General features: G+C 40.3%; 1 protein-coding gene across 2 annotated transcripts; it reads left to right on the top strand.

Annotated features, from left to right (window-relative positions):
- Positions 1-5,089: 5,089 nt before the first annotated feature.
- On the top strand, positions 5,090-11,373 carry fsta (follistatin a). 2 transcript variants are annotated; one of them, XM_033620608.2, is made up of 6 exons: positions 5,090-5,287; positions 6,461-6,658; positions 6,858-7,076; positions 7,209-7,433; positions 7,998-8,228; positions 10,201-11,373. In XM_033620608.2, the coding sequence occupies exons 1-6, from the start codon at positions 5,197-5,199 to the stop codon at positions 10,287-10,289; spliced, it is 1,053 nt and encodes a 350-aa protein (XP_033476499.1). In that variant the 5' UTR covers positions 5,090-5,196; the 3' UTR covers positions 10,290-11,373. The 2 variants fall into 2 exon arrangements, with proteins under 2 accessions (XP_033476499.1, XP_033476500.1); XM_033620609.2 differs by having other exon boundaries at positions 5,092-5,287; positions 6,461-6,652.
- The last annotated feature ends 627 nt before the right edge of the window (positions 11,374-12,000 follow it).

The raw sequence follows: 12,000 nt of genomic DNA, 5'->3' as shown, positions 1-12,000 counted from the left end.
CAATCTACTTTCTGGTTCCAAGGTGATGTTTTCAAATTGGTTGTTGTGTGCAATATACAGTCCAAATCCCACATTACTGTCATATAAGACAAAGAAGAGTAGTTTGAACCAGCAAATGTTTGGTATCTTTTGCTGAAAAGAATCCTTCCCAAATGATCATTTGTATATCAATTACTCATTCTGTGTTATGTTGAATTCAGAAAGAAAACGTTTTTCTCCCATGCCTCCACAGTGAATGAAGAATCCATTAACTGAAAATTCTTGATGAAGTTATTTAACAACAGCAAAACTTTTTAAAAATATCCGTTCACAAGCTCTCTCACAACTTGTGCAGTATGATCCAAGTCTCTTTTATCCATTTGTGCTCAAACATGCGTTTTCGCTTAATCCTTACAATTTGGAAAACTTTTGCATGATCATGCAGGTGCACGACTCGTGTGTGTGTGACCATTCATGCAGAAGTGTTTTAAATTGTAAGATTTTACTGAAAATGTGTTTTCGAAGTCGTACGACTGGTAAAATGATGCTTGGATTATACTGCACAAGTTATGTGAGAGTTTGTAAATGGATGTTTTGATAAAGGTTTGCTGTTGTTAAACATGGATCACTATGACTTTAATTTATCAAGCATGCAGTTTTTGGATTCTCTGCTCACCATGGAGGCATGTGAGAAAACAACGTTGGGTGAGTAACTGATATACAAATTATTATTTGAGGGGTTAGGTATTCATTCAAACCATTAAATCAATTATTAAAATGGTTGCAGATGCATTTCCTGTGAGTTAACTAGTTCATTACTTGACTAATTGTTTCAGCCAGAAAATAGTTTATCTGCAGGGCAACATGTGCAAGTATTATTCACTACAGAGGAAAAAGTCATAGACTCACTTACTTTCTAAAAACACCCAGTCTGTATATTTGTTTCTAAATTACAGTTGGAAGTTTTTGAGAGCACAGATCAAAGCTAATCCTGCAGGATCTATATGTGTACTAGCACAGTTTCGCCACAAGATGGCAGCATGATATAGATGACCTGCACTGTTGTGTATTTCCCCACTCTCCTCTCCTCTCCTCTCCTCTCCTCTCCTCCTCTCTCACTAGAACACCTTTAAAAAAAACTTGACCCTGCAAGGAACCTTACTTGGACCACCTCCCTCCAAACATCAGTATAATTGAACTTTTCCCTCAAACTCGATTAATTCCTTCTCACATTTTTGACTGTCGTGTTCTCCCACAGTCCCACAGTCAGGTTAGTCTGTCCCTCGACTGTGCTGGAATGCATTTCTGAACGTTATCCCTTTTGAACGAGCCAACTCCTGCAGAGTCTTTAGCATTCATTTCTCTGGATCTGACTGGGTGGAATAGGCTATTTGACTCTAATAAATAGCATATTTTTGGGTGGAGCCTGGGCTCGAGCTCTCCCTGTTGGAGGGGATATATAGAATTTTGATAGATGATAAGTGCTCTGTTTCACAATTACTCATGCGCCACAGTGTTGTGAAACAGCCTTTGGATTGTGTCTATATGTGTACAGGGAGCTGTGTGGAAATAGTTGTTGAAATGTGATACAGTGGAAGTGTTCGAACACCTTTGTAGATTCGTTCCCTTTGGGGTTTCCTGCAGATGATTGGCAGTTACAGCCAAACAACTCAGCCATGCCACAATGGGATGATTGCTCGCAAATGGCTGCAATGTCGTAAATCAAAAATGATGTCATAGCAAATTATTTAATAACTGTTGGCCTTCTTTTGCACTTTGTTAGACGTTTAGCGTTACGGTGATCTTCATTGTTTCATCATGACTACTTTTCAGACTTTTGAAATGTGTGTTTTTTTAAAATGAGGATTCTCATACACTTGACAGATCCTTAAATTTTCATTTATTTCATTTGATGATAAAAACTTATGTCATACAAGGTCACAGTAGATGGGAGTAGCTAAAGCCACACAGCATTACAGCCAAAACTTTTGGCTTCTTTTAATGCAAAAAATTCTGTATCAAACAAACAACAAAATAAAAGTCATCCCCCATGGCATCAGGGGTGTGTGCAACCGATCAGTGCTGTATTATAATCTGTGACATTGATCTTACTTATAGTTACAGACAGTTCCAATCAGTGCAAATCATTCACAGTATGGGTCCGTCTGAACCAGATTCAGCTCAGAGCCAGGGACAGGGAGCACAGGTTGTCCCTCTGCTGATGCCATTAATGGCTTCAGGAAAACAGCCAGCACTTTAAAGTTGATACAGCAGCAGGGCAGAAATGTACTTGCATATCAAGTGTTTTGGAAGCTTCGACTCTTCAAAGACTCTGATCTCACAAATCACACACAGCAGGCGCTGAATGATTTGCCAAACATAACTCGACATCAGGTAAACATTTTTCAGATTTGTTGAGAGAAGTTAATTGTCCGAAGTGCCGCTTTTGCAACAGTTTGATGTTGTGATCATTCTTAAACACTGAGAGACACGACAACTACTATTTTAAGGTTTATATGCAGCTTCCGGTTAGCTTGTTTGAAATCAGAGTAGTTTAAATGGTCATGTTCACTAATTTCAATTGGTGTGACTTAAGTCAGATTCGTAATCACTACAAGGGATAATTGGGTAAAAATATATCAATTTCCACACCCAAATGGGTTACTCTGCTTGATAAGGATTAAAAATAGTTTCATAAAAGAGTAGATTTCTTCAAGTGTGGTTCCAATGTAGCTGTGAACCTCAGACAGATCATTTCACTGATTTACGTCCATCCAAAATGTTCAATCTGATTCCAGAAATGTGAAATTTCTTGAAAATTCATGATGTCATTTTGACTCATATAATAATCACCACAAGCAGGAAATGTCTGAGCAACAGTTACTTTGGAAGAACATTGAGGACTGCATGTTATCACTAAGAATGAGGGCAAATTGACTAAATATTCCCACACAAGATTACAAAATAGCTGATACAGCAGCTGGAAAGAAAATGTTTTAACAGCAACGGCGTAGGTATTGTGTCAATACTGGGGGACACACATATGAAGTGGGGTTTTGAGGGTCCTCTGCTTAGCAATTTCGAGCATCAAACACTTAATTTGCTGCATTCTGGTGAATTTGACTGCACCAAATTGGAGTTTTTCTATCTTTAAGGTGGAAAATGTCTTCATTCTCTCAACATAAAAGTCCTCTGCTGATGTTTTTTGGGGTGAGGGAGGACAAAGGCATATGTTCTAAATGTTGAAGGGGACATTTCCTCTGCGTCCCACCCCCCTGAAACACACATACACGCTCACACAGTCTAAGCCTACAGTTAACAGTTTCATTTTCTGGGCATTCAAAACCATTTGAAAAATTGATTGCATCCTTGTTTTTAAGTCTTCCCACTGACTGCTGTTTCTGATTACAGTGTGAAGCACGTAATGTGATCTGTTAGCTGTCCTGTAAGTTGAGGATAAACACATCTTCCTTCTCCTCCTCCTCTGTTTGTTCTCTTTGAGCACAGCTGTCTTTACGCAGCACGAACCGAATCACTGGATCACAAAGAAGAGCAAAAGAGCGTGCCATAAATAACGCTGCAAGAACCTCTTCAGAAATGAGTGCATCACTACAAATCAAACATGCACACGGTGGGTGGTCTTAGTGCATAATATAGAAGAGGGGGATGTGATTGCAACATGGATTAGACTGTATGATGATGATCATAGGTGTCGATTTTGGGGGGGGGGGGGGGTGCAGGGGACACGTCACCCTCAATATGTAGAACATGTGCTTTTACCCCCCACCCCCCAAAAAATGTTAGTTTTGACAAAAATGTAAGACTTTAACACCATGATATGATGCAGAAAAGGCACAAATGGTGAAAAAAAATCACCAGAATGCAGGAAATTAGGTGTTTCGTGTTAAAAAATTTCTTGTGGAGGACCCCTGTTTCATATGTGGTTGGTAGTAGTGGGGCATTAATTGATACTGTTTCTGTGCAACCACACTCACAGCTCTGGATATATGGGAATATTTCATCTTGGAGTACATGTGGCCCAACTCATGTTTGGTAGATTATGACGCCTAAATGGTGTTTCACTGGAATCTGAAAAAAGTGGGGGATTACAATGTGTTCTTCCTGGCCGACAGATAATTAACTCCCTGGTGTCTGATTCACACAGCCGACACTTTGCTCTTTGCTCTGGAGAGCTGTAACCAGAGTTCCGCTGAAGAGGTCGCGCAAGGACTTCTGACGGAGTTCAGCCTGTCTGTGCGTCAGTGAGTGAAGAGCAGTGTGTGTATGAGTGTGAGTGTGTGTGTGCGTTTCATTCAATGAAATGCAACACCCTGCTCCTCTGTCTGAAGCCTCTTCGGAAACAGGTTTGATTATATTTAAAAGCTTGACCCGGGAGAGAAACCCAAACAACTGTCTGTTCTAATATTAGCCGTGCGGCTGCGGACTACTATGAATTCTATTATTGTCTGGGCTCGGACATATTCCAAAAGGCAACTCTCATCAAAAGATTTACACTTTTGACTGCAGTTGGTGGAAAAAATATCAGTTACCAACAAGTAGTACCCTTAATTTGAAGGACTGCTGGTATGTCCGGATGGGCATGTTGGCAGTGGGCCTGTTAGATTATACAGCAATAAAGGCCTTGATACATGAGTAACAGTGACATTCATTATCACTATTATTATTATTATTGTTATTATATTATTATTCATATTTTTTAGGTGATAAAAGCTTTAAAGGCGCGTTTCCAAGCCGTGCGTAAAATCACCTATCCGCCTCACACTGGTGAAAAATCGAAAATGATTAAAATTAAACATTAATAACATAATTTTACATCAAGACAAAAATTCATGTCAACTGACACATTTATTCTGATCTGCTGTTTGCTTCTGTGTGACTGCGAAGCCTCCTGTTTCCGGTGTTTCTTTTTCGTTATTAGATTCAGACCTATCTTCATATTCTCTGATTATTGTGATAAGAGAAAGTTGCCTGTGACGATGTCACCTGATTGGGATTGAAAGAACTTTGGTAAGAAAAAAAAATCTCCCCACCCCCACAGAAGAGGAGACCGCCCACCAGAGTCTCAACCCGAGACCCCTTATAGATTTAAAAAGAGAGGCTGCATTCTCAGACTGACACTTATTCAACACTGCCACCTTAAGCAGATTACTTTTGCGCTGCCTGTGTCAAATACGTAGTTCACTTTGCCTCTCCATCATGTTTAGGATGCTGAAACACCACCTTCACCCGGGCTTTTTTCTCTTGTTCATATGGCTTTGTCACCTCATGGAACATCAAAAAGTTCAAGGTAAGCTCTCCTCATCCATTTTCTTCTATTCTTGCCGTTTTTGAAAAACTTCGACATGCTGTCAGACACAAAACGCGCCCTGTGTCGGATACTTGCTGCAACCGAGAAACTTTTCAAAGTGAGTTTCCTTTTTTCCCGCTGATAAAAAACTCTCTGTCCATCAGACAGTGCGTGCGTAAAGCGTCCATAAAACAGGTGCCATATGGGACACTTCAAAGTGAGACTATAGCAAGTTTTGCAGCCCTCGCCAGGCGCACAAGCCGCCACGCCGCGTTGGTGGCAGCGCCAGCTCTCCACAATACCTGAGCATGTTCTGATACTTTTGTATGAGCGTTTAATGTCTCACGGTGCTGCAGTCAATCCTGTAACAAACTTCAAAATATCCACAATGAGTTTATGGTCGTGTTATTGATATATTTCCCGCACATATCCACTCGGCATTGTGTGCAAAAATACCTTTTTTGTTGCAATCTTACATCTTTACTTTCTACAAAATATAATAAAACTGGAGAGTTTTGTAGATATAATTTCCATCGGGAGCTTTTAGTTCAAATAGAAATCTGTCTTCAATTTAAGAACCACGCCAGTTCATGAACACTTAATGTCATATGTGTCTGTGTCGGTTTAGACATCCTGCTGTTGTCTGGATCAAAGGATATTTTTTGTACCACAGAAATAGGATAACTGTTTTGTTTTTGCATTTTTGCGTGTTTAAAATAAACTTTACACTGGTTTATTATAAGGCAAGGCATTGTCTGGTGGGTACATGTCTGGGATATTGTTCTGAGGCGTTGGAGACGGTGGTGTGTTTAGCTAAAGACCGTGGTTTTCTGAAGGAGATTGGCTGCAATTTAACGCTGTCTAGACGCTCCACTTTCTGTCCAGTGATAACAAGGAGGCTCTAGGAATAAAGGAAACCCCCCTCCAAAGATTCTTCTTACTTTTTTGGTTTGTGGCTGCATTGTAAGGGCTGTCAGTCACAGATGGGATAGGCAAGTGTTAACAGTCTAGCAAAGAAAAAAAAAATCAGACAAAATACTGCCGGGAGGGCGAAAGGGAGGGAGGGAGCGTCTCGGATAATACGGGCTGCGTGTGTGTCTAGTGCGTCTGGGTCAGCGGTTTCAGACGTTCAACATGCGACACTCGAGTATTTTTTTGTTTTTCTGTTTACAGCTGGGAACTGCTGGCTGCAGCAGGGGAAGAACGGGAGGTGCCAGGTGCTCTACATGCCCGGGATGAGCAGGGAGGAGTGCTGTCGGAGTGGAAGACTGGGGACATCCTGGACTGAGGAGGACGTCCCCAACAGCACGCTCTTTAGGTGGATGATCTTCAATGGCGGAGCTCCTAATTGCATACCTTGCAAAGGTGGAGGTGCACTCATTTCCCTTCGTTCTCTCATAATACACATCCTCAGCCATTTCGCGTAATAAATCCAAATGCTGATCTGATTTACGCACATCATCGTGCGTAAATTATTCCTTTAATGTGTACTTTATCCGCCAGAGTTATTTTACGCACAAGGCCAAAATCATCTCCAGCATCCCATAACACAGACTTTTTATTATTTTAGAGACCTGTGATAATGTTGACTGTGGGCCTGGAAAGAGGTGCAAGATGAACAGAAGAAGCAAGCCGCGCTGCGTGTGCGCGCCAGACTGCTCCAACATCACCTGGAAAGGGCCAGTCTGCGGCTCTGATGGAAAGACCTACAAAGACGAATGCGCACTGCTGAAGGCGAAATGTAAAGGCCACCCCGACCTGGACGTGCAGTACCAGGGAAAGTGCAAGAGTGAGTAAATATTGTTTTTAAATTCTTCCCACTTCCACATTTCTCAAAGCTGCATGTGCCAAGAATCCAGCGTTTTTTCTGGTATTTCGTGTCGCGTTTTCACGAAATCCTGCAATTTCTTTGTCTCGACAGAAACATGCCGTGACGTCTTGTGCCCCGGCAGCTCCACATGCGTCGTGGACCAGACAAACAACGCATATTGTGTGACGTGTAATCGGATTTGCCCCGAGGTGACGTCGCCTGAGCAGTACCTGTGTGGAAACGATGGGATCATCTATGCCAGCGCGTGTCACCTGAGAAGAGCTACCTGTCTTCTCGGCAGATCCATTGGAGTGGCATATGAGGGAAAATGCGTCAGTAAGTGTGCAACTAGAGACGTGAGAGTGTGAGACTCCCTTAGAGCACCTCCACCCCCTGACTTTGAATATTGTTTAAGTGCATGTTCTCCCCGGCCAGCTCTGCAGTTATTCACTGCTCATTTTTGCCAACATTCCACTGAGGAGGGGGTCTTAGAGAGTGTGTGTGTGTTTGGTAGTTGCTTGTGTTTGCTCAAGAAATGATAGACATCTTATTATTTCCTGATGTTGGCAGCACTATCCCATATGGGAGAGAGGGAAGTAGAGGGGGAGGGAGAAAGAGAGCAAAACAGGGGAGTGCTGGGGGCCATGAAGACATGCTTCAAGTTAATATTTGAGTCAGATGGATTCTTATCCAGAAGGCAGTCAATCTAAGTCTTGAATGCAAACTTAAACATAACTTTGTGTTCCCCTCCACAAGACCCTAACCATATAAAACAGGATTTAGTTTTTATTCCTAGCTCAGGTCTCCAAAAACTCAGCAGTCATCTGATCCTGCTTGAAAAGCATTCATGATAATCCATCTAATCAAAGGTTTCCCCTGTTTCTTCCTCTCTGCTTCTAGAGGCCAAGTCGTGTGAGGACATCCAGTGCAGCGCGGGGAAAAAGTGTCTGTGGGATGCTCGGATGAGCCGGGGACGCTGCTCGCTGTGTGATGAGACCTGTCCGGAGAGCAGGACGGATGAGGCAGTGTGTGCCAGTGACAACACCACATATCCCAGTGAATGTGCCATGAAGCAAGCAGCTTGCTCTTTGGGGGTGCTGCTGGAAGTCAAGCACTCAGGATCTTGCAACTGTAAGTAAATAACAAAAGCAAAAATATGAAAAAAAAACAAAAACACCCTCCTCCCTCTCTGAGCAAAAGACAATATTCCATGTTGCTTCTCAAACAAAAACCTCCCCTTGAAAGTCCCCCTCCATCCCAACTCTCCCCCCCAAACTCCCACCCCAGCCACACCACCAAGCACAGCTTAAGCAAGCAGAAAGGACTTGGGAATAGAAGAACTTGCATGACGTTGTCTTTGTCGCTGGCTTTTGTTCTTGTGTTCTTGTTGTTGTTTTTTTTATTTTACTTTTTTTCTCAATTCTTCTGCAAAACAAAGTAACAGAGAGGTGAATGAAAAAGCATAGCTACATATATATCAGCAGACTCTATCTAAAAGTCTTCGAAAAGCTAACTCCATTAAACTAACGCAAATATTAAAGGAGACTAATTTTGTTTGCAGTGGAACAATCCTGATATCTGAAAGCCTAGCTATAAGTTAATGCTAGTGACCTGCAGGAGCAGGTCACCTGAAATCTCATGCAGTCTTTTTTTAATCAGTAATGGTTTATTTTTATGATAGTGGTCATATCTTTACAGCTTGTAAATTCCATGGTCACATTGCTAATTTCATGGTAATAGTTTATTTGTGTTTTTTTTTTTGTATTATTTTTTTTTCTTTTTTTGTTGCTTTTGGCTGTAATCAATCAATTCAAAATGCACTGCCTCTTGTGACATACACCACACTGCCAACATGTCAATAAGAACAGAATACCTTTGAATATACTCATATGATGTGCATAAGGTGATTGTAACATTGGTGCCATGTTAGTGATAATGGATGGATTTTGATATTCATGTCGTTACATATCTGTAGACCAGAGTGAGGCATTCATGCGCTCACATATCTGGGGGGGAAAAAACATCAAGTTGAACAATAGCCTCAAGGGAGTATCGGATTTACATTCCAAGTTGCGATGTAGAAGAGCGTCTCCTTGTCAGTATCTCTCTCCTGACTGAGTACCTTAATGTGATGTGCCTAAGGTATACAATGGAATCCAAGGGACCAACTTTATGATCACCTCATGAGCTAAATAGAAATGTGATACTTTACAGTGTGCAGGATTAAGCATCAGAAGCTTGTAGAACCACGCTTTCTTACGTCTCATCTCATTATTAGAAGACAAAAAAAAAAAAAAAAGATATTTACCAGCTAACTTTTATTGTTCGTGCTGTTTCCAGTGAATGTGTTGTCTACCAGAATATGTATCAGAAATGACAAATCCATTCGGATTGATGAGGGACTGCCTTTTTTTTTTCCTTTCTTTTTTTTGTAATGTCACTCTTGCTCTCGCTTGTGTGCTTTTTTTTTTTTTTTAATTAAGTGTCCGATGTAAATCTCTTCTGTAAAAAAAAGAAAATACCTCAGAACTGTGTTAATGATCTCTGACCTGCTTGCTAAGGCCAGGCTGTGACACAGAGTCCTCCCTCCCTGTATGTTTGAGCCAGAAAAGAATAATCAGAGCAAAGGAAACTAGCAAATCCGAGAACACAAGGGCACTTTTCTGTGTTATGTGTGTCTGCTTTCAAGATATCTGCCCAAAAGAGACCCGAGCTACTGGAACCATCAGCCTCAGTGCCCCCATACCCGCTCCCCCCCAACCCACCTTGCAACCACCCTACCCAACCTCCCATGCACTCCTCTTCTCCATGCACCCCACTTTTTTCTCTTGTTGCAGCCCTGACTTGCTAGATTATATAAATGGCAGTTGCATAATTGAGAATGCCACAGTAATTGTTGATGCCAAGTCACACAGACTCTTCTTCACACACACAGATGCATAAACACAAACATACACATTTACACACACATAAAAAAGAAACATAAGGTGGGCTGTGTGCCAGTGGCTTTGCTGTGAGCTTTTTTTTTAAAGAACATTCAGTGATATTCTGCGCTGTTGTGGTCCATATTCATACAACAGCTACCATATATTCTCCCATATAGCCATTACAGAAGACCAGGAGGAGGATGAGGAAGATGAGGACTCAGACTACATGGCCTATGTCCATATATCTTCTATACTGGATGGATAGGCCCCCATCACTAGGGGAGCAGTCCTAGGGCAAGGAATCATGTCCATACTGTACATTATGTGTATGCTTATTTATTTTTTAAAGAAAAAGGAAGTATACATATAGTTCAGTCTGCTAGATGTTTATTTATACTTTTTTTGTGATTTATAATTTATACATTTACAATGTCAGGCTTACTATCTACCATGATATATTGTGTTACCACTCATTTCCCCCCTTTTTTTGTTGTTGTCCCTTTTACTTTCTTTTTTTTATCATGAAGAAATATATTTGTCCAAAGAGAAGCAGTGTTATTTATTTGTCATGTTACCGTGTAAGTATAAGTCCTCTACAAGCTGTAAATTGCATTCCCTGAGCTGTAAAAATCTGCTTGTTTCTGTCAAATCTCTATCACAGATGTTTATGTCACACATACGTAAATGCATGTTTAGGCTGTGTGTTTATTTATTGGGAATATATCAATCATTTTATGTACAGAAGTGTTTCTGGTTTGTTTACAACTCATAATAACTGACCAAAGGGATTATCTCAATGGTTTTGCAAAAGAGCATTGTAAAAGTTGCAACACAGCAGTGATGAAATGGAAGAGAAAAAATAAGAGCCATTTGTTTTTCTTTTCTTCTTCTTGTTCTTTTTTGTTTTGGTTACTCTTCAGTTTTAGCCCTTTAGATTTGTTTCCAACACGGAGACGACAACTTTAGACATTGTTCAATAGCATTTATTTTGTCTCACCACATTAGAGCAGAGGTAAGTTTTGGACGATACTTGATTATTTTGGAAACAATGTGCCATTAACATTTGTGTGCTGTCTTCTTGCCAATGTGCTCCATATTGCTCTCGCAGAGCTGAAATAGGACTAACGTACTGCAGTACTCGACACTATATCAGACTTCATCACTTTGTTTCTTTTTTGTTTTTTTTCTCAGAATGCATTTTTATTTTCAAACATCACAAGAGAAATACAAAATTCTGTTATGAATATATAGTTTTGTATTTTTTATGTAAATGTCATATGTACATACAAAGTTTGATGGTATTTGTACAGATATGAAGAGTGAAACAATAAAAGTTTTTTTTCCTTATACTTTTTCTGACTCTGCTGTGTCATTGATGTGTGGATAACAAGTTAAACATGTCAAAATATCAATGCGTGTGTTTAATTCAAAGGCGGTGTTGGACATAAACCACATTTTTTAGACCTACATGTAGCACAGGATTGGGAAAAAAAGATGATATACTATGTTCTGTAAGATTAGATGCATTTATTTCCCATCAGAGATCCACTGATACTGTGGAGTCAATCCTTTTATATCTTTGGGTGTAGCTATATTATGGGCATGGATTCTTGTATGATTTTTGCATCAGTTTGTCAACCATTTCATTCATTTGGATGAGCCAAAAAACAAACATTGCTCTCAGCAAACAGTTTCTAAATTGATATGCTAAAATCATAACTATATAATGACATTTAGGTGACCAATATTTCCATAGACACTTACATGCACCCAGATAAAGGATTTTATCTATTGCCCACCTTTATGCAGTATGTTCCAATAAAAAACTGAGATAACTTTACATGTTTTTGTTCTGTAAAATGTTAAACAGTGGTGTTTTAAACCCACACTGTGAATAGGATGTATTTGGTAGGACCCTTTGAATCAACTCATCAAAACCATTAAACAAGAATGTAAATATGGGACATTTTACCATG

The sequence above is a fragment of the Epinephelus lanceolatus genome, chromosome 9 (genome assembly GCF_041903045.1).
Source record: "Epinephelus lanceolatus isolate andai-2023 chromosome 9, ASM4190304v1, whole genome shotgun sequence".
Classification (NCBI taxonomy): Eukaryota; Metazoa; Chordata; class Actinopteri; order Perciformes; family Serranidae; genus Epinephelus; species Epinephelus lanceolatus.
This window is presented reverse-complemented; position numbering and strand designations above follow the sequence as displayed.